Source organism: Pavona decussata, unplaced genomic scaffold (assembly GCF_977016875.1).
Source record: "Pavona decussata unplaced genomic scaffold, jaPavDecu1.1 SCAFFOLD_59, whole genome shotgun sequence".
NCBI lineage: Eukaryota > Metazoa > Cnidaria > Anthozoa > Scleractinia > Agariciidae > Pavona > Pavona decussata.
Genome location: NW_028145481.1, coordinates 1,912,043 through 1,935,000, shown reverse-complemented (window position 1 = coordinate 1,935,000; position 22,958 = coordinate 1,912,043). Strand labels below are relative to the sequence as shown.

Here is a 22,958-nt window from a genome sequence, read left to right as displayed (position 1 = left end):
TGAGTAAGTATTGTACTGTAAGTAATGTAAGTTGTATCTTGAAAGTAGAGTTATTGTAATGTTAGTGGTGTAAGAGATCTGTATTGTAAGTAATGTAAGCAGTTTTTGTGTTTTGCAAATTTAAAATAAAAAAAAATTAAAAAAAAAAATTACTGTAATTGATGGTATTACATTATTAATATCGACTATGTTTCCTTGAGCGCTTTTAATATCAGATCGCTAAGCGAGTGACAACCGAAAAATCTCGTGAGTACAGTTACTTTTACGAATACGGCGAATTTCAATAGAATTCTATTCTCGTTTAAAAATTTACATGTAAGTCAACAACCACAGGTAGGTAACTAATTTTACCAATAAACGGAGCCTCTTGCGGTCACTCATTTGAAAAGACTGTCAAATTGGAAAAGTGACACGTGCCGATTCATCTAGCCTGCAGACGTGTTTCCAGCTGTCGCTTCTCACTCGCAGGAGTACGCGTCATCAGAAGTGCGGGGCACAACCGATTATACATAATAATCGATCGCAATCGAAAACAACACAATCACTTTCTCTACTAAATCTCTTTGGTGACTGAAGTTGATCGTCAGAAAAGCGGCTGTCAAATTTCACACTTCCGGAGAAATTTAACTCATCTCTGCGCTTTCCCGCGGAGAAAAAGAATGAAGTATCTGTGTAAAAGCTTCAATCACGCCTAAGAAAGAAAAACGTTTATGATCAATTGTTGCCCGAAGAAAGCACTTCATTTGTTAACTTCTTGCGAGTTTCCTACAACACGGATAATATTTCGTACGCGTGCAATTTAGCGGCCGAGAGAAAAATGTTTGAACATTGTTACCTCTCTGAATATTACTCCTAAAGAAATAAATCTAGTCTCTAAAAAAATCTAAACGTTAAGAGAAGGAGAATACAAAAAAAAAAAAAAAATACCCTTTGGTTCTTAGCAGAAATACAAAATTTCGCATGTTTACAAACACATGAAAGCCGTGCGATGCGAATGAACAACAAGACCCCCGAAAAAATAAACAATAAATTCGACAAAACTGTGAGGCTTCTTCACTTTCGTTGTTTGCGGGAGTTGATTTGGATGGATTCTTGATTTGAAACCTTTGCTACTTACTGCTCCTTTTTAAATCAATGTCCTATAAATTTAATCAGTTGTATTTTTCTATTTTTCTTATTTTTAAGTGTTGTAAAGCGTCATGAACTGTTGGGATATGTTGCGCTATATAAGTACGTGTAAGTACGTTTAAGAGTAAGTTATTATTATTATTATTATTATTATTATTATTATTATTATTATTATTATTATTATTATTATTATTATTATTATTATTAGAATTCAACGTGACATCAAGAACTCGGACATTGACATTGAAACTGCCGAAGGGGCCATTTGAGAGATGCGTATTTTTTTTTTTTTTTTTTTTTTTTTTTTTTTTTTTTTTTTTATCAAGTGGAACTGATTTTAAAATGCCGAATTTCATTTTTTAAAACTTCATGACATTTGTTTTTTTTTTTTCTTTTTCTTTACAAAAACATTATGCTTGAATTTTGCTTGAAAATATTATCTTTTTTAATCGAAATGAATTGTAAATAGGTTTTTAATAGCTCTTTTTTATATACTTTTAACTTATAAATAGCAAGTTCAAAGTAACTGAGATAAAGTCAATGCCAGAAATTATTATTATTATCGATTTGGGTGACGATTTATATTCTTACGCGCTTCCTGACTGGTCATTTTTAAGACAATGGACAAACGACCCGGAAGCGGTCGCTCCGGCTTCAGCGGACGTTCAGATTGGGGGAGGAATTAAAGTCCGTTTCCCCAGTCAAAGTCCGCCTTCGTCGCTCGCCTCCTTAAGCGCAGAAGAAGGCGACTTGAGGAATGAAAGCGTGACGAGTCCAAAGAACGTCTGCATATCAGGTCTTTTTCCCCTCCCCCCCCCCCCCCCCCCTTCCAACTGCCCACTCTGAATAGTTCAGTAAAAACCAGTAATAAACTGTGTTTGCAAGGACCACCGCGACAAAATAAAAGTACCGGATCCTGTAGTGAAGGATCTAATCAGCAAAAAAATTGTAAAGCAAATAATCTAAAAAAGAGCAAGGCTGATTTCACGGTCAGGGAAGTATATTTTCCAATATTTCGAAAGGCACGGCCTTTCTTCTTCAGGGTATGTTTGATTCGTTACGTACAATTTTAAAGTTATAATAGATACCTGAAAAAAATAGGCTAAAGTATTGATTTTCCACCCTGTTCACATGCGACTGTTTTGCCCTCCCCAACTTTACGCCAAATCCCCACTTAAAGTCATTCATTTTGAACCTGACTCAGTAAGTGTCTTCTCTTCAAGCAGAACAGTATTGTTCTCCCTCCCCTCCCCCCACCCCGGGTGATACTATTATCATCTTATGTGAGAATGCAAAAATATTAATATGATTCATAATATTATAGATAGATATAGGTAGATTGTTTATTAAGTTAATCCCATTGCAGCCATAAGACTGTATTGTGTAATAACTTTACAAGGTAACAATAATAAACAAAGGCAAAAATGATGAATAAATATAAAATATCTACAGAAAGGAATGAACACTATTTACAATTACGCAATTATAAAACTCTTCTTTAGTCTGTTCGTCCTACAGATGGGTACGTTAGAATTACGCCGCTTCTTCTGTGCAAGTCAGTGTCAAATTCAGAGACAAGCAAATTCACCAAACAGGTTAGGTGCGGTCTAGCTTGGCTTAGTCTTCTACTGCACAAAAGCATAGTTACTTGAGGGACTGGTCATAAAACCTTGCCATGAAAACAATGGTGCTGCAATTTATGTTGGAAGGGCCGCGACCCTGCACAATCCTTTGTTTTAACGTTCACACCACAGTTGAATATCTTAACACAAAACGTTTCGATTGGTAAGTTGCTCCAACACATTCCAAATTCTATTGTTGTTTGTGCACGGTCAAGGCCAAAAAGACAAACAAAAACATACAACAAAGAAGTTTGTCAGGTTTCATAACCATTGCCTTCAATTAACTATGACAAAAGCAAGTTAAAAATTATGGGACGATGCCTTCTAATACAGAAGTATTTTTGCGCGGTTTATGACTATACGGGAAAAGCAGATCTTAGCAAGAGCTATGGGAATCCAAAAAGAAAATTGGGGGTTACCAGGCACTTTTTAGAGATAATTAAGCAACAACAATTCTAAAAAGCTGTGAAATATAAAGGAATGTATGGGTTTTTTTTTTCGAATTGAAGCTTTATTATCTTTGAAAAATGCATGGTTACCTCCAATTTCTTTTTGGATACCAAGAACCCTTGCTAAGTTCTGCCATAGTTCTGCTTTCTACCCATAGTTTTAGACCGCGCAAAAATATCCCTGTTTTAGTTGGCACCACGCATAGAAAACCCGAGTATCTCGAGATACGCAGAACGTATGCACAGTAACAATAGTAGGCTCCCTTGTTTTTTTTCTGTAGCTAAATAAACTATGACTTTCTATACAATAAACGGTCGTTGTATCAATGTTATCAACGTTAAAATATTTCTATCTACTCGCATTTTGTTGTTTTGGATAAACGTCGGAGGTATAAGAAAGTTTAATTTGTACATCCACTATAACAAAACTGTAAAAATACCACAGTTTGCCCTAATCCTCTATAAAAGCACGCCTTTTTTCTATATTTTCAAATAATGTAAGGTATATGTTGATTAAAGCCATGATTTCTTTTATCGATCTTACCCTTTTTACTCTTTATTTTTAGATAGCTATATTTGTAAATTTTTTTTGTATTCTTACGTTAGATTTATGCTGGGCCTCACTGAAAACCACATTTGTGACGTGGGCTCCATGTTGAAAGATCTTATTTATTATTATTATGATTACCAATGAGATTTTCTTTAGTACACGACGTGCACTTTTTCACAGTTATACATAAATTTTCTAACATGTTTATACATTGTCAGTTCAAAACGCTTTGTTTATATTGTTTTTCTTTGCAAAATGTGACTGTTCTGTAGTCTATGCCCTCCAAACTCGCCGTTCATTTCCTTGTCATGTAACGGATGGTAGAAATGGTGAAATTAGCGAGAAGGAGGCATGCGAACACCACCGGGTTTCATCATCCTGCGAGGACCGTTGGGGAGCCTGAGAGATTCATCCGAAAATGAATTTCTGAGGTGAGCCAAATAATTTCGTTGTTGGGTGGAGAAACAATTCCGCTAGTAGCCTTCCTCCCCTATGGAATATGACCGGCCACCAATAGCAAGAAGACTCAACGAAAAGGCCATGGCCACACCCTCTCGATTAATCTCTTCAGGGAATTGGCAGCTATGGCTACACGCACGTGGATGTTCCTAAGCCTGAGGTGCTTTCTGGGATGGAAGCGAGCCTTTGTCCAACATCTGAGTAATACAAAAATAAATAAATAAATAATAAAGGTTGATAAACTGAAATAAACATTTTTCTCATTAATTGCTACAGTATTTTTGCACATTAAACTTTCGCCTTACGTTTTCGTGGTTTTACGTCAAACGTGAAAATTTGCAAAGTCTCTTAAATGATGACGAAAAATGCTTCAAATTAGGGAAAAATCAATTTGCCCTCGATTGGCATTATTCCTAAACAGAAATCAGATTGATACGAAACTATTTTGTGTATTGCAAGATTGTCTCATTCATTTCAAGCCATTAATATTAGTTTAATTACTAAACTTGTGTGTCTTGAGTTATCCTGTGTTGAACAAAGTTAACTTTTTTTCAAAGTCAGTCAAAGACAACTCTCCTTCAGGGTCTCGTTTTCATAAACATAGGCCATTTGTTGCGAAGTACTAGTTGACTCCTTTTGTGAGTTAACTTTAATGAGGTTTTTGTCTTTACTTCAAAGGTCCTCTTCGGGTTGGCTGGTTTTCTTCCCTTCTCAAAAAGCACGTGAGTAAATTTAATTTGGTCCATGATCCAAAGGACTATAACGCCCTTAAGTGCCAGCCTTGTTAAACAAAGTCTAGTTATATTTTCTGTGAACTTACTTCCACGAATCCTCCAAACGTTTCAAGATATGACAAACTTATGGTCAGACTGGAGAGCATGCACGACTAAAAGGGTTTCTCACTTAGTCTGAAGGAGGTCGTATTCAAAATTAGACTGGTTATTAGTTGACATACCTCTTTTCGATAGCTTTTCCAGCGCTTTTGAACAACCTGCTTTCTGTAAAGCGTCACAAAGTTTCCTCATTGTCGCCTCCTGTGGACCGATACGGCTTTTCCATTCCAACAGGCCTTGATAGCATTTTTCGTTCACCATTTCGAATTTGTGATCCTCGTCCAAATTCTTTATAACCGCCTCAACCATTCCCAGATGTCTCAGAACAATTTTCCATTCGGATCCAACATAAATGTATATAGAAAGAAACTGCTCTTCTGTTACCAGCTCATCACCTCGTTCGAGTAAATCTTCTGGTATGGCAATGACATGAGATTCTGAAAAAATTAAAGCATCCAGTAAATTTATGGAATCGATAAAGATAAAGGCGAAGAGAAAAAGAAGAAGCCTTGTTGCACTAACCAGGCAACTTTTAAGACTTTTATGGCAGTACTCAAACTATGGAATGAATTTGATCAAACATTAGGAATGTTAGCTGTATCAGATAATTTAAAAGTGTTCTTAAGTTGAAAGTCAGTTTTTCTACTTTTTCATTTTTTTATTTTCTCATTTCAATATTTTTCATTTTTTTTTTATTTCCAACACTGTAGCTTGATTCTCAGCTTCCGTTTCATTACCCTTCGTGTCCACCGCTGTTGTAAGTTCGAGAAATTCTCTCCTCTTCTTTCTTTTCTTTCGCCTGTAAAGCAGGCCAAATGTTCTTCCTGTAAAAACTCACTCAGATAGAGAGACAACCCTTTTCATATATCGTGAACGCATGTACTGATACAAAGGCTAGGAGTAGCGGTACAAAGCATTACACCACTACATGCACACAAAAGTACACAGTATAATAATTATCTTTTTGTACCTGGAGAGGATGCAGCGCTTTGGTCTTCATTCGAAGTCTTTCCCTTTGTAACGCTGTTTACATCGCTGCTGCTATTTACGGAAAATCTATCCACGCTCTGCAAATTTAACTGATCGATGAAATAATTATTGAGAATTGATCGTCTTTGCCGACTGTAAAATCTGTTTATATAATTAACTGCTATTATGTTATATTAAAGTGGGTGATACATGGTATTCTTCATAAGTTCTTTTATAAGTGTGGTAACACCAATTTAAGTCACCACCTCTGGCAAATTAAAAGGACATAAATATTCAAACCAAATAATCATGACAAAACGAATCAAGACAGCGCAAAGCGAAGGGAATTAAGCAGATTGCTGAGGTTGGTGAAAAGCGCGGGAAAACTTGCAAAAGGTGCAAAGCGCGGGAAAAAAGTGCACCAGGTGCCTTGGGCTGTAGAGTGTGAATAGTCACGTAAAGCTGTAGATTAGTGGTCACAACATCCATATCGATATTATGGTTTGGAAGTTCATGTCCTCCCCTCTCCCTGGACGTGCCAGACAAGCTGATTAATTAAACCAGACGATTACTACTTCACTTCATAGTCGATAAAGGGGATAGCTGCTAAAAACAACTGTGGTGCTACGTTGGTGGGGGAGTGAAACGAATGTCTGGTGTTACCAACTTAGTTTATAAGGCAAATCGGCCACCGTATCAAATGAGATACAAAAGCTGACGTTTCGATTGCCCTTCGCCAGAGCGGTATAACGCTCTAATCTTCCGCTTTTGTTTCGATTCTCTTTGCGGTGGCCAATTTACTTTGTTAAATCACTGCATACTGTTAACCTAGTAGATATGGCCTAGGCCGCCACGAGTCGTTTCCCCAATATAGTATTTCTTAGTCGGCAGTGTGCAGGGGAATATTTATATAGAGACACGCTATCGATCGACTCTTCCCGAGACACGTTTATAGAGCACTTTTCAGTTGACTGTCGAAAGCCATGATGATCTGGTAATTTCTTTAATTTTGCTTTCTTTCTTACTCGTGCCACTTTCGCCACCAATGAGAAACATAACCGAAAGCAAGTGTGCCTCGCTCGCACGAGTTTTCCCGCGCTTGGCGGCGGTTCCATGTATTTGCTTCGAGTTCTGATTGGTTCATGGCGCTGTTTACATCTATCAATTGAGTGTCGAGTGTAACTTTGTATTGCTTTGGTTTTTCTTTAATGCGCTCAGTGATTGGTTAAAAATAACTCACGCCACTTTCTCAACCAATGAGAAGCTAAACCTAAACCAACTGTGACTTGCTCGCATTGTTTTCCTCCCCTCTATGCCTGAAACACGCGGGCATTTGTTTTGAGTTCTGAGTGGTTCGTTGTGCTGTTTTATACGTCTGTTGTAATTGGGCAGGATAATACTGTGATCTTCGATTTACGACACTAAATTGAAAACCGCTCTTAGTTTGCCAAGACTTATTGTGTACAATTTACAAAAGCTGGTACTCTACCTTGTGGGCCAGAAGGGTAATCCCTGGATTGACGTAAAGAAAATGTTCATGAGAGCCGTCCTGTTGGAAGTACAGAATACAGGAAAAATCGTCGACACTGGACCGATGCCCTGGAGATGGCTTCACTGCGAAAGCACACGATTCATGGGATCGGTACACATTCTTGTACGCCATTTCGTACTTGTACGTCTACAAGGTATATAACAACGAGAACAAGTCAGTCGTTATTAACAATCCATCTTACTGCAAAAGATGGCGGCTGGTATATCTACCCATAATTCTAAGTGTATGAAAACCTAAAACGCTCATAAAAACGCACAGAAAAGTGCTCCCCTTCCCTTCCTGTTCTAGAATTTTGTGAGGTTCGCTGGCCTCCAGTGGTGGCACACGTATATATACTGTAGAGTAGCTCGCTCAACTTAGCAGAGAGGTACCAAGAATCTTTCTATACCTATTCTTTGTTCCTTAAGGAACTGGTTCTTCACTAAATCAATTGCACAACAATTCTTCTTGTATCACTCAAAGCATGCCTTATGTACATTAGCTTCGCAACAACACGAACGAGAGACAGCCAGACAGAGGTAGTCAAGAGACACATGTACAGAGACAGAGAGACAAAAAGAGAGAGAAGGACGGAAGACACTAATATTTTACCTGTATAGCGGGAGTTTGGTCCAACGTCCATCCGATCATAGCAAGAGCCACTAGATCAAGCCACACTGTTATATCTTTGTTGTCGTTGTACATTTTGAAAGGTTTTTCAGTTGTTACTGGCTTCGACTGAGGAAATCGCTCCTTTTCTATGCGCTCCACTCGCTTGATATACGGAAAAGAAAGATAAAGATGCTTATTCCACGACAACCATGCAGAATGTATGTTATATATATAAAAAAAAAAGAGAAAGCCGTGTTTAAACCCTTGTCCTAGTTCGCATTGCTAGTTAATGTAATGTAAGAAATTCGAAACTAAATTACGCTAAGTGTTTGTTTCTGGCAGCAGTTGTTCAAAGGCTGGATAACTTTATCCGCTGGATAAGGCATTCTTCAGCGTCTAAAATATACTTTACGTTAAACGTTGTCCAAGGTTTTCGTACACTCCCTAATTAAGGTGTGGTTAAGGTGTGAATATTCGCTTGTGCACAAGGAAATACTGAAATCTTTGCACAGAGTGACTTATCCACTGAATAAAGTTATCCGGCCTTTGAACAACTGGGGCCTAAAAGAAAAAAAAGCGAACGAAACCTCTATATTCTGAAGCCAAACCGCAGAGACATGAAGTCCACTTTGAAAAAGAGTGGCATTCAGGTTCGACTGAAGTGATCTTATATTAAATTATGGGATCCTTTTCGGGGGGGGGGGCAGGGGGGGGGGAGGAGGAGCACCTTATGGATGCACACTGATTCAGTGATTCAAGGTAACTGCATAAACTTTGTACGAGTTGGTAAAATTAAGTTCAAGATTTTCGTCCATTTCTGGTGCAAAAAATATGTCATTTAAAGGGACACAGTCACCTTTGTGGCCGCGCTGACCTGAACACTAGTTTTGTCAATTTTGAAAAACGTCCACCATAACTAGAAATCAAAATTACGCGTCGAATACATCTAGAAATCCGCTTTAATCTTCGCAGTGTTTTATTGGAATTTCAATCTTTTACTGGAAACCTGTTTCTGAGTATGCTTTTGCTCATCCTATGGTATTATTTTATCATATTTGGTTAAAAACAATATGGATCGCGTCTCCAACGAAACATGAAAAGAAGAGGTGGGAAACGTGAAGGCTAAAGATAAACAAATCAAAATAAAATCGCTACACTTACAATTGGTAACAAAAATGGTCGTTTAGCACTGGTATTGACTTACATGTGGGATATATAATATATCGCTTGGAGATTTGAGGGACACAAAAGACTTTTTACTTACATTTAACACAGAGTCGAACTTTTTTATGTAAATCAACCGTGTGCTAATACTTGCAACATGGCGGGTCAAAATGCCAATCAATAAGCGTGAGTGTCTTGTTTTCAACACGCTCTCACAATTTGCCGTTTCATTTACCCAAGCTACATTTTCGATAAAAGCTAAGGTAAAATGATACTTTTGGCGGTAATAATAGTTTTGATAGGTAAATCCATGTACCAGATCGATTTTTTTGCCCACGAATCTGGCCAAAATTGAACGTCGCGCGATACTTCCGCGAGGCATAATTTGGAAATTCCATAAAAAATTCAGGGTCGAAATTCATTGAGACCAAACAGCTCTAAATAGCCGTTGAAGGATGATATTTTAATGGAATGTATCAGTTTTTCCTGGTACGGTTTCCGTTTTGGTTTGCTAACCTTTGATAAAAGTGTAATTTTAGGACCGATTTCGGGCGCTGTGAGAGGAAATTACTAAACCTCGTCTCGACAAGAAAATAAAAATCCAAACAACTTCAAAGTTCAATTTTTGTAACAAGTTAACAAAGTCCTTTAATATGGCCAAGTTTGAGAAAATCAAATTTTTCTATCTTGCATGGGTATACTTGATAGTTACAGCAAGCCGCTCCTAAATAATGACTCGAGAATTCTTTCCTGAAGCTTTAAAAAAGGTACTAATTCTTGCATGTGTTTTTCATGATTAGCGCGGTGCGGTGTTGTCCCAAACAATCCCATGATTGAACGTGCGCCCACTCTCGCCCAAGGCTAGACTTTCTCAAAGTCGCTCGCTTGCTTCTCTTTGAATGGACCTGGCGCGAGCGACTTTTATCACCTGCAACGCGCCAAATTTACAGGAGGAAAATTCCTCCTGTAGCATTATCCAATCAGAACCAGCGATATGAAAGTACACGTCAATCAAGCCAGATCATAACCAGATCACGCGCAAAGCTGTTCGAACATTCAACACTAGCTCTTCGATAGCGATTGTTATTTCGGTCTACGACCAAGAACTTCTAAATTCCTCGCACTGATAACACGTTCATTTAACGACGCAATTCGTGTATGGGTTGCAAAAAGCAAAGTACAGAGACGTCTGCGAACATCAGCGCAAAGTAATCGAAAGTCACTGTTGTGAAAAGGACGTGTTTTTATCGGCGCCTACAGGATGATCGGGAAAAAAAGCTTGACCTTTGAGGTGGCCCCATTCTTTTTCGATTTCCTTCGTCACGGCGAAAGAAAAGAGGTTATGTCCCGCATTTGCTTGGTTCCGCTTAAACGGACATCAACATCAAGAGGCGATCGATCGGTATTTTGTGGCTTATACTGACCGAGTTATACGCTGCATTTTTAATGAGTGTTTTGATAATAACGAGATAAGCCTCAACCTTGTTCGGTATATAGCAAGCATTTTTCGGCCGTTAACTTGTTCGGTTGTTATATACCGATACGGATTCGGCCGTTATCCCAAACGAGTTAACGGCCGAATTTAGTTCGGTATATAATAGGAAACCCATTAGAGGCAATACATTTTATGTTGTTTTCCATGTTTTCCCGTCAAGACAGCACTCTGCATGTCATACTGTGTAGTGCTTTCATTTTAAAATTTATTATTGCAGTAGCAGCGCTAGCAGTAGCCGGTATTATTATTATTACTCGCACATTCGAAGTAAAGCATTTTAAAAATCTTCGCGAAGCGAATCGACATAATTTCTGCAGTCATCAAAATGTAAACAAAATCTTCGCATGAACAGTAGTACGATACTGTCGTTTCGCGGGGCTGATAAAGAAAATGACTTGTCCTTTCACTGTTCAAATGCGATATCAACGTTTAAAAAATGTTTTGCAAATGCGTTGGCCCAATTTTTAAATGATTTTCAACGCATTTCGGTTTCGTTCGGAAACATTTACCAACGTTTCGAAACGCATTGAGAAAGTTTTCCAATGCAATTGTCGGCGTTTTCAGAGATGCGTTGAAATGACAAGAATGCATTGAGTTGACAGTTTGACAACTTCGCACCCTGAAAAGTTCGCGCCAAAATGACGTCACTTGATTCGATTTCCAGCAAGGGAAACAAGTCTCGCTCGCTTGCGCTTCGCGCTCGCTCGCTCGAGCTCTGACGATCGCGCTTCGCGCTCTCTAAGCTCGACTTGTAAGCAAGTCTAGCCCAAGGCTGCCACTTTTTTCAAAGTGGGCTATTGTATCCTATGACATGACCAACCTTCTTGGAATCCTCATTATCGGGGTAAATGTAAAGGCGAAAGAAGATGACGTCGCTGTCTGCATTTGGTTTATGGGCAAACACGGTGGCTCTCTTTCTCTTCGGTCCGCCACAGGCAAACACACTCCAAAGGGAGAACGTCTTGGTTTTGATGTGAATGGTGTCCTTCTTCACAGTGAACCAAGACTTGGACTGGCAGTTTTTCTCTGATGCCGAGGGGACTTCCTCCCATTTCATTGGGCCTTGAGAGGAGGAAATTTGGGTTGTTATAATTCATTTGTCTTTAAGGGTAACTTATGAGCGAGTTTCTATTAATTAACCATATCTAGACCGGGCTTTTCTGCGTCTTCTTGGGCCGGAGGAGGGATTCTCGTCTTATTAACCCCCCCCCCCCCCCCCCTACTTTCAAAACTATGGCAATGACACTTGGAGGACAAATAACACGCCCAAAGATGTTTCCTTAAAAGTACGTAACGAGAAGTGATGACGTCAAATAACGTGGTAATTGCGTCATTATTGTTGAAACGGCGACCATGTTTGACATGTTTGATTTCTGGATTTCCCCAAAACTTCAGGAAAGCACCAAATTGAACGAAAGGTAATCAAAAACAAAAAAAAAATTAATAAGAGCGAAGAACATAAAAGTTGCAGAGCGAAAAACTTGCTTGTCAAAAGTTAGTTCCCATGGTAACATCAAAGTCATTGAACACTAACCCACCACATCAAATTGTTCCCAGATTGTTCGCAGTTCTAATAATTGATATACGAAAATCATATTTTTCACATCTATTTTACTGTTATTTTTTTCAAATAGAATATCAGATCTTACCATTTTCGGAAAACTGTCCACATCTAAAGACCCTGATGGATGTCTTTTTAACTTCGTCCACATACAGGTCGTGTGGAAGAACAATCTCCACTGGTTTTGATAGACTGATGTCTTCAGGGCCGCACTGAATCACGGGCGAAATTAGCGTTCTTTTGCATGTCTTGCATGTCTCGCATTTCGGGATGTTCTGCAACAGCGTTGGGTACATGTCATGACAGACGACACCGTAAGAGATTCGCTGGGGAGTTCCTTCCGATATTGTGTTGTTTTCAATCTTGATTTTAACATTTGAGTCTGGGTGGCTTAATGTTCCTCCATTGTTGGTGAATAAGTTCTCTGCATAGGTGATGACCTGTGGATATGATCTGATGACAGAGAGACAGATAGAGTTGTAGTTAGTTAGATATATGTGAGTTTTCATGGATAAGTCTTGTTATTCTCACTTTAATTTCCTTTTCAATCGAGTTAAAGCTCAAGGTACAGATAAAAATTTAAATCTACAATCTGATCAAAGACAATTACGAAAGATTTTGGGCAGTATGGTCCCTGTCAGCATTAATTTCTTCAGGTTAAGAATTCAAGGCCAGGCTCTAGCAAAACAAACTGTTCATGAGAATAAGAAAGTTCTTCATATTTGACAGGTGAAGGCGTTTAGCAACCCACCTCGCGCCCTCCTGGCCTGTTTCCCCTCCAGGAGGAAACACATCAAACACTGTACGATGAACGTCTGCCTTGACTGGTATCGTTGAGAGATCGTCATGAGACGTTGAGGTCGTGACAGTCGTTTGGTTAGGGTTGGGCGAGTGTTCTGTTTCATTTGTGCTCGTTACAACAATTTTAGGGTTTCCATCATTCTGTGAAGACAAAAACGAATAAGATACATCCAGTAAATAAGTAACCGTACGCTTAAAAATTCTTTTTGAATTTTCCAAGAAGTAAAAAGTTCTTGCTAAATTATTAGTTGTTTCCTCACGATCTTGCAATCTGGAAAAAGTGCTCGGGTTGTCGAATTATGCTAAAAATTCAGTGTTCTAACACAACCCGATAGCTACTCGTGCCCACTTGACTAACTGTATTGATATTGAAGGTGTGTGTAAAAAAATGTGTGTGTAAAACTCATCAGTTTAGCTTTAAAAAAAAAATGCCAAAAAAGCCCTCGGAACGGGTAGGACTGTCTCGTCCTCCGACGGGAACGACGTTGCAACTATGACGTCATTGAAACATCAATCTCAGTCCCAGGGCTTTTCCCCTGTAAATTTTGCGGAAAAAGCCCTGGGAACGAGGTTGGTAGAAGCGTCACCTGTTAATTAAGAAGATCAAACAAGGCTAAATGATTTAACTTTCGTCCAACACTGTGTTGGAGCCGGATAAGCAGTGGTTAAAACATCCACTGGTTGGTTTAACCGAAGTTTAAAAAACAATTACCTCATGATCAACCGCGCATGCTGCTGGAACACTTGAGACAGAGGACACAGAGTTGCCTTCGCAACAGTCAGGTGACCCCCAACGAGGAACTCTGTGTGTGATCGCAGGCCGGCAGCCAAAGCAGCATCCTGATAGAGAGAAATTATCTAGTCAAAGACAACAGTTCAAAGGAGCACTGTCTCTGTAGCCAATCAATTGTCTCTTCTTTTATTTTTAGGGGACAAAAGGGAGCTGTTTCAACTAAAAGCTTATAGTTCTTCTTGAAATTCTGGTTTGCTGGCTGGGACCCGCCAGGAAGAAAATTACACTTTCGGTAAGGAACGGTGGAACGGCGGAATGGCGGAAAATCACCCCAAATCCTAAAACACGGAACGGCAGAAAATTACCCAATTAGAAAATAAAACTCCGAGGGAAATAATGAATATGGACTGAAAGAAAATGATCTCAAAAGACTGCTCTGAAGTTAGCGGTATTTAGCTTAAGCTTAAATAAAACGGCGTGTCAACACTGCAAGAGAACAAGATCTTCCCAGACAGCAAACCAGCAAAGTTTTGTCAACAAAATCACATGAATATACTCGCCTCTTCTGAGAATAATAAGTCCTTTTATTCCATTGTCGATTTTTGTCGTTTGTTTTACAACGTCAAGTGGACGAAACGTTTCACTTAAAGAGGAAAAGTCCAACGTTTCGTCGCGCCGGTTCGGAGTAAAATGGTTTCACTTCAAGATTCTGATGATGTCCCAGTCAATTTGTTTCCTCCACCGCTAGACGTCTTGCTGTTTCTCCCGCTGTCGGTCACATAAATTGACTTGGTATTTTGTCGTGTTCAAAATTGTTTTTCTTTTCTTTTTTCTAAAACGCAGTTGGCGATGCAACTTCCCGCCGAAATAAAAGTGGGTTGGCACACAGGTTGAATGTGACATTTCACAATGGCTTACATAGAGGGGCGGACGTACGTACGCCGGACGGACAGTGAAGTCATAACCCAAACCAAAATTTTTGGCATTAATGGTTGACCAAAATCTCTTATCAATGGGGCTCCGCGCGGAGCTCCGCTATAATGACAGGCGTAAAACCTGATTAATAGATACCGGAATAGACTGAATAGCTTTAACGAGAATCTTTTTCTATTAATTCCATTAGGTACTGAACCATTAATTTCAGTCATCCTTAAAAGGAACCAAATTTCTCCCTTCTCAGACGGGTATTTAATTGCACTTAATGCTATTCATAAAATTCTTACCTTTACTTCTCGCAAATTTCTTGCGATATACTTTAAACGCTATCAATGTTGCAACCAATGCCATCAATCCTGTAGTGATAAATGCTGGCAACCAATCAGGGACAGACCCACTTTTACTTCCGTCCTCCGGGTAAAGTCTCTCAAGGACAATGCTATCAGGAGCAGGGGTGTTACCTAAAAAAATCGGCAACATAATTTAGATAATATTTTTTGATAATGTGACCCCTACATCCGAGCACCTGCGCCGGGGTTAGAGCCGTAAGAGTTAGCAAGGGCCCCTGGGGGTACCCCAGAAGATAAAACACCAACTCATATATTAGATTTTTCAAAATCTCACTTACAGCTAAATGGTTGCAACACTATGCCCTTCTATAAGCCAGTACGCAAATTGCATCCCATTTTGGATCAAATGTAAGTCCTGTTTCAACTAAAACAGACAGCAAGTCCTCGCCGGAGAACCATGATATTTTGGACATATTACGCTATACCTTGCTTTTACTCGTTATCCTTTTTCAAACCCCTGACCCTGTAGAGCTGGAAGGGAGGCGGATTCGATTGCACCAGTCCATATGACGCTATGACAATAAAACCTGGGGCTAGTTGTTCAAGAGCCGATTAACGCTAATCCCCGATTAAAAAGTAACCGAGGTTTTCATCTCGCTAATTAACAATGTTTTTAAAAGCCTTTTTGAAGCTAAAATTACATTTAGTTGAACATCTAATGATAAAAATTAGCGAAAGAAGTTTTACACTACGTTTCAATGACTCCATGTCATCATTTTCAAGTGAAAAGATATTTGAAGTTAATGGCAAAAAAAATCTAATTGAAATTTGAGTAACAAATATCTTTGTGGAGAATTTTTATTAATTAGCAATAAAACTCGAATCAAAGTTCATGTTAACTTAGGCTTAGCTTAATCGGTTTTGAAGAACTCGAAATTGGAGTGTAAATAGTGTGAAAGGGATGTTTTATTTGAGGTCCGCAAAGTGTATTAATGACGTCATAGGACGCACAGTTACGTCATCATTTGTAAACGGCCTTTCAATATTCATCGATCATCGAGAGCACGTTCTGTCGCGGGATTTCACCACAGATTTCCGAAAAAAATCCGAAGTTGTTTTAACCATCCCCAAATATACTACCGTAATGACGGCCCATGGGATACCGCAGAATGCCACAATCGGGGCTATACACGTTTTTGACTGGCTCTTAAGGTTACCCTATACTTCAGAGGTGTCTCGCGTTTAAGCGATGTAGCGCGTCCAGTTTAAACTGTAGATACCTTAGCCCCTATATCAAATTAAAGCTTATAGAGCTGGCTATCAAACTAAAATGAATTGTCGAATTTTTCACGACCTCTAAATGCGAGCGTCCGAATTACCTTTTTAAAGCTACAAGTCAAAGCGAATTTTGTTTTTCGCTTATTTAATTTGCAACTCAGTTTCCGGACCCAAAGCGCTTAAAAAACGTGTCTGCGTTTTGCAATATTCAATCCAAAATGAAAAGGTATAGAGCATTTTCGAAATAGGATGAAAAAAATGTGGAGTGATCGTACAAAAATCGCTCTCGGAGAAAAAATATCTCGAAAGAAAATATTCGCAGACACATTTTTGTTGTTTGTATGTTAAACTAGCTATTATCCAAATTTGAAGGCAAACGAACAAATTCCTTTTGAGTTTTAGCTCTTTGAAGTGGCTCCTCAAAGTGAAAAAATTGATTTGAGAAAAAAGGCAGCGCTAAAAATTCGGCAATTTATTTTATTTATAGTTTGATAGCCAGCTCTATAAGCTTTAATTTGAAATGAGGGTTCAGGTATCTACCGTTTAAACCGGACGCGCCACTTCGCTTGGACGCGAGACAACTCTGAAGGTATAGGGTAACCTTAAAGGATAAGATAAGCCTAAGATGGAACTCTTTTTTTGAAGGTAAAAGGACGCAAACGAGTCGGAAGATGCCGAAAGTCGCTACGTAACCTGCGTAGCAAGCGTTTCTAGTAAGGGAAAAGTCCCGACTTGTTTCTGTTTTTCTGGCCGCGCACAAACGCAGAAACCAGAAACTAGCTTTTCGCTCGCTGGAAACGCAGGCCAGTCCCTAAAAGAAAAACATACGGAGGAGCCGAGGAGGTGGGAGAGGTATGAGCACGAAAAGGCGGTAGGTTGTCAATTTGACGTCGAGAACCGAAAATTAAGATGTCTCAGCGAGAAATCTTTCTTTCTCGCATTATAGTAGGTGCTGCCTGTTCCGTGACTAGGAATGCGATGAAAGGTAATCAAATTCCCCCCTTCCCCCCCGTTTCTATGGAAACTTCAAAATTTTCTCATCCCTTACTTCCCTAAAAGCGTTACTGAATACACACCCATAGAATGCCCGGGGTGGGATATTAAAATTTCCATCTGAAGAACATACCAAAAGTTAGTAACCCTGCCATTCAATTTTGCACATACCGCTGGGTCTTTTTATACTTTTTAGCACGGAAGTTACCGTCGCTTGCTTCTCCGTGGCAAACACTTCTGACATTCCCAAGATGGTTGACATAGTTGCAGTTATGACGCCCTCAAGAGGGAGTTTTGATTGTGGCTTCCGTGGTGGAGATGAAGTGGCTTTCCTTGTACCGTTGTAATGTGCATGCTGTCGAGTGTGCCTGGTGTCGGTGTCAGATTCCGACTTAACCTTGGGCGAAAATACAGTAGAAACAGTGGGATCATTAAGCAATGCGCCGATTGATATTCCAGCTGCATTTAGGCTTGTCGTTGTCACAACCTCGAATGAACCTGAAGAAGTATCCCCAGAAGGAACTGCCTGTTTAGTCTCGGGACCATCTGTGGAAGTAGAATATGGAGTCAGAGGCGTTGGTTGAACTCTCACTGGAAATCCCGAGGGATGTTTTTCCGGCTGTTTGGGAGAGGTTCTTGTACCATTTAGCCGAGGTGGATTTTCAACCTCTATGATTGCCATTTTGTCCTTAGGTATTGCGCCGATTGATATTCCAGCTGCAACTAGGCTTGTCGTTGTTACAACCTGGAATGAACCTGAAGAAGTATCCCCAGAAGGAACTGCCTGTTTAGTCTCGGGACCATTTGTGGAAGTAGAATATGGAGTCGGAGGCGTTGGTTGATCATGAACTCTCACTGGAAATATCGAGGGACGTTTTTCCGGCTGTTTGGGAGAGGTTCTTGTACCATTTAGCCAAGGTGGATTTTCAGCCTCTATGATTACCATTTTGTCCTTAGGTTTTAAGTTTTCCTTTCTTTTCTTCAAGAAAAACAAGAAAGCTGCAATCGATAAATCATAGGATTAATCAGTTCAGATCACTGGAATTTGTCTGCGTTAACACCTGCGGGTTAGTTTTCTGATAAAGCTCCCCCCACCACAACGATCGTTACAAACACAGGGGCTATACTAATACCGAAGGATCTTGCTAAACAAGGTTCTTGAGATTCATTACCTTCGCCAATTTGAGGTTTCTTGTATGTTCTCAAAATATCCCCGAATTGGACGGGTGAACGATGTTTCCAACGACGGCAAACAGTGTCTGTTGTTTTTCCACATGACTGGACTACTTCAATACCAGGAGGACAGTGGCTGCATTCCTGGCATACCACATTTGACGTACGAGTACATGGCGATGACTCAAACTGGTTGTCACCACAACGTGAACAAGGCCGGCATGCTTTACGGCGCGAAGCGTGTGTTGAAAACGTGCCTTGCACGCACGGTATGCAGCGAGTTGAATTAGTTTGACCGGGAAGGCAATATGAAGAATATCCTGGAGGGCATCTCGGACCGTGGCAAACGGGCGACAGAGGCCTTTGTTTTTCATTCAGTGACTGAAAAGTGAAACAAGATATGTAGAAATAGTCGAAATAAAGGCATCTAGTTTACATATATAATAATTCAAGTGAACTGTATGGAGACTGATTAGCACTGACTAATGGTTCCAAATCTTTTCTGGAAAGTCACAAAAAAATGATTTAGAAAACTCGCAGACGCCTATTGGAGAGACATCTTTAAAAGATATGTTTGTCAGCTATAAAGCAACGGTCTCGACTATCATGCAAATGCACAAGTCGTGTTCGGCCTGTCAATTCTTTTATTGTGCTTTGAACTAAGTCCACCATGATTCCGAATGAAGTGTGCAGCTGCTAAATTTCCCGCCTTTTAGGTCATATGACCTTTTCTCGTCTTTATTTAACATGTTTATCGCCAATAAAACTGAATCAGGGATGCAATCGAGGCAACATAATTTTAGAATGCAGAAATACGGAACGGAATAGTAAGAATTGATAAAGAGAATCGGACATGCAACTGCGCCAAATTACAAAATATGGAGAATCGGATAAGAAATTAGAGCAGGTTAATTTCAGAATGCTAAAATACACATGAATATTGTAAACGTAGTATAATTTCAAAATGCGAAGGAAGGAATACAGAAAGCAAAAGACGGAATATATTATAAAAGCCAACATGGAATCGAGGCAAGAAGATTGTGAAACAAAAAAAGACGAACATGAACATGCCGCGCACACGGAAACGAGGCAAAATAATTGTAAAATATAGAAAATAGATCAGGCATTGAAGTAAGATTACCGCAACATTCATAAGGCAATCATGGAATCAAGGAAACCTAATTTGCAGACCAAAAGAAATAATAAAAACAAAACATTCATATTACAAAATAACCGTGAAATCAGCCTTGCTCTTTTTTTAGATTATTTGCTTTACAATTTTTTTGCTGATTAGATCCTTCACTACAGGATCCGGTACTTTTATTTTGTCACGGTGGCTCTTGCAAACACAGTTTATCACTGGTTTTTACTGATTTACTCGTTTGCTTCCTCTAGGGGAATGGTTCTTAACGGTAAAAAATGCAAGGAAATGTGCATTAGCTTTTTGCAGTATTGCCCGTTTCCCCCAGCCTCTCTACTGGTTGGTAGCTCTCTGATAGAAATGGTTTCCTGTTACAAGCTGTTAGGGTTTCACTTGCCCGATAACTTAACATGGAACGAGCATGTCAATCATATTGTAAAGAAAGGGAGTAAGCTGCTATATGCAATACGCGCCCTTAAGAAGTGCGGACTAACTGATAGGCACCTTATTCTTGTCTATTGTAGTATCATCAGGTCTGTTTTAGAGTTTGCGAGTCCCGCTAGGGCTGGCCTCACACAGTACTTACGTGATCAAATTGAATCAATACAAAAGAAGGTGCTAAAAATTATTTTTCCTTCTCTGTGCAACGAGGAGGCGCTTAAGAAGTCAGACTTAATTTTACCTTGCCAGAGGAGGGAGGATGCGTGTATAATATTACTCAAGCGAAGTTACTCTTCTTCCGACCTGCTACGAAGCTTAGTGCCAAGAGTTGCGAACACAAGACCGTATGCCCTTAGAACAGGAGAATCTGTTTTTATGGCTGCCTCCGCAAGAACTAACAGATTTGGAAATCAGTTTGCACCATCAAATACCAGGATCTCGTTTAAAATAGCGAAATGTGATATGTATTAACATTAACAGTTATATTTGTGTCATAATTCCGAGATATTTGTATGTAATTAATGACCCGCCTTGTAATTCAGTTTCAGTGCTGCAAAAGGGTTAAATAAGCGATTATTATTATTATTATTATTATTATCATTATTATTATTATTATTATTATTATTATTATTATTATCCAGCCACCTTAAAAATTACTTGCCAAATTTTCCTACGCAAAAAAATCCCAGAATCAAAAATTTCAAACCAAAAAAAATCCATCGATCAACCCTGTCACGTCACGTCCTCGATTTAAGGAAGGACGAATGTTACGGGAAAAACAACATGTTAGGCAGAATTTAGCAGGAAACTTGATTATATACTGAAATAGTATAAATCAGATCCAAACACTCTTAGAACTGTTTGCTCAAGTATTCACCCTTGTAAATAAAACAGGTTGTCACTTATGATTGCTTTTCGTTTCTTTGTATTTGCATAGTTTCTCTTGTTTTGACTTTTTGTTTGATTTAAAATATTGCTGGACTCAGCTTGTTAAGGCTTTGTTAATAAGTTTCGTCGTTATAGCAGACAGACCTACTGTCGCACAATGGAAAAGAGACTCGTATTCGGTTCTAGCTGTAGTCGCTCTCTAAATAGAATTCGTAGCGTGTACGATCACGTATTAGACTCGCAGACATTCTATGAGTTTTGTAACTGTAGTTCTACTTGCTGTTCCTTTTGCAGTCGTTTTGAATAGACCGTGATAGGATAAGAGTTTTACTAGTTTGATTAGCTTTCACGTCGATGTAAACGTTCGCACAACTTCAACAGTTATTCCCTTTTTTGAAACTGTTTTCAATAGCTCCGTTGGTATATATCTTGCTTGTAATTGTTATGTTGAGTTGAAATTAAACTGTATGGACCCAGTTTTGCGTTAGACATTGCTATTCTTCGAGTCTAGTTGTAGCAGAATTTGTGACGAGATCCCGTGGCTAAGCGAGTTGCCGAGTTTCCCGACGCTACATTGAAAAAGTCATCATCACACCCTGACAAATCAGAGGTGGGTGATGTCTTAAATTAATCACACCAGCATATAACGCTGTGTGTTTTACTATTGCTACTATTATTTATTTACTAGTTGCTAGAAAGGTATTTTTTGATACGCTTGGCGAAAATCCCGCTGCTATGAAGTGATTAACATTTTGAATGTTGAGTTGAGATCTACATTAATCCCAGTTAACCAAACGTGTGTCGTGTGCAAGCAAATCGATCTAAGAAACCTCATGAATTCACAGAGATGAAAATACTTCCGTACTGTTCGTCGCAAATGATCCCGTATATGTCTTTGTTCGTCGGAGGGTGAAAGAAAACACAGCCTCTGAACTTGAATTTTGAGAAGAACACATGGGGAGGGGGGGGGGTACTCCCCGAATTTTGGATAGGGATGTGCCGCGAAGTTTCTTGAACCCTAACCCTATTTAGGGACCCGAAGGCGAAAACTGATATCCTTTTTAAGGCCCAAACTCGGAAAATGACACCCTATATAGGCGGGCGTTTTCACACTCCATTATTAGATAATACAATTTAGCTACCCTATCTAAGGACCACACCAGGAATACCGTAACAAAAGGGTAAAAAAAGATACCCTATGTAAGGACCAAGAACCTCAAAAACCATACCCTATTCTGCGGCACGTACCTATATCGCCCATATATGGGAGTACCCCCCCCCCCCCCCCCTGGAGAACAAAGTCTCCTGGCGAATATACAATGACGCCACGTGATATTGTCGTTTGGCACGCTTTCCGGTGTTAAATTATAGACGTTACACACGTGCAGCAATGGATGGAAATGTCAATGAACACGTGCAGTGTTTATACAACGGAGCCTACCCCTTGCACAGAGTGTAGTGTCAGCAAGCTACATAGAAATACCAATCCCATCGCCATCATTTCTTGGCATGCTTTCTCGCAGTGGCTGTAAACTTTCTTTTTTCGGCTCCAACCCCATTACACGGGGAACTGCTGTTTAACAGAGGTTCCAAAACTCAGTATATAGCCTGATTCTCACACGGTCCAGGCTAAACTCAGTACGGCTGCAAAACTGATTTGCGCGAAAGGTTTAAATGCCAATTGTTATGTAGGGACTAAACAAACACCTTTTGTTAAGCGAATCATGTGATTTTCACAATGGTTAGGGGTTTTTCCCTTGCAGGAAGATTAGCCTAAAAGGTCATTGCACGACTAGGCAGTTTCAATTTCGTTTTCGCACTTACTCTACCTTTCGCTCGGAAACTCGGAAAGGTCTTTATACGTGCTCTATTATAAATAACTAGAAAATTCTCCTGCCCTTCTTCTGGTCA

General features: G+C 39.5%; 2 protein-coding genes and 1 long non-coding RNA gene across 4 annotated transcripts in view; 1 reads left to right on the top strand and 2 right to left on the bottom strand.

Moving 5' to 3' along the window:
- LOC146479379 (uncharacterized) overlaps window positions 1-22,958 on the bottom strand; it is a 76,646-nt gene that overhangs the window by 34,204 nt on the left and 19,484 nt on the right. Inside the window, exon 14 of one of the 2 annotated variants that reach the window (XR_014864948.1) lies at window positions 2,447-3,918. The exons of the other annotated variant lie outside the window; for it this stretch is intronic. The gene's annotated coding sequence lies outside the window, so the exon portion shown is untranslated. Of the gene's footprint in view, window positions 1-2,446; window positions 3,919-22,958 lie in introns of those variants that run through there. 2 annotated transcript variants of the gene reach the window in all.
- The window catches only part of LOC146479380 (uncharacterized), a 91,779-nt gene that overhangs the window by 64,899 nt on the left and 3,922 nt on the right, over window positions 1-22,958 (top strand). The gene's annotated exons all lie outside the window — the stretch shown is intronic.
- Window positions 2,447-22,732, bottom strand: LOC146479381 (uncharacterized). Its single transcript, XM_085111017.1, has 13 exons — window positions 22,489-22,732; window positions 18,577-18,958; window positions 17,576-18,403; window positions 15,131-15,304; window positions 13,887-14,014; window positions 13,125-13,315; window positions 12,462-12,826; window positions 11,633-11,874; window positions 8,154-8,315; window positions 7,500-7,688; window positions 6,012-6,120; window positions 5,164-5,478; window positions 2,447-4,405 (listed from the first exon to the last, which is right to left on the bottom strand). The coding sequence occupies exons 1-13, from the start codon at window positions 22,546-22,548 to the stop codon at window positions 4,338-4,340; spliced, it is 3,213 nt and encodes a 1,070-aa protein (XP_084967143.1). The 5' UTR covers window positions 22,549-22,732; the 3' UTR covers window positions 2,447-4,337.

Bases quoted from the DNA above. Each gene is read 5' to 3' on its own strand.
- LOC146479381 (XM_085111017.1), bottom strand. From the start codon at position 22,548: ATGATGGCGATGGGATTGGTATTTCTATGTAGCTTGCTGACACTACAC. The intron at 18,959-22,488 runs GTAGGCTCCGTT...TTCACTTTTCAG, and splicing joins CACTACACTCTGTGCAAGGG to TCACTGAATGAAAAACAAAG. The intron at 6,121-7,499 runs GTAGAGTACCAG...TTCATCGATCAG, and splicing joins TTACCCTTCTGGCCCACAAG to TTAAATTTGCAGAGCGTGGA.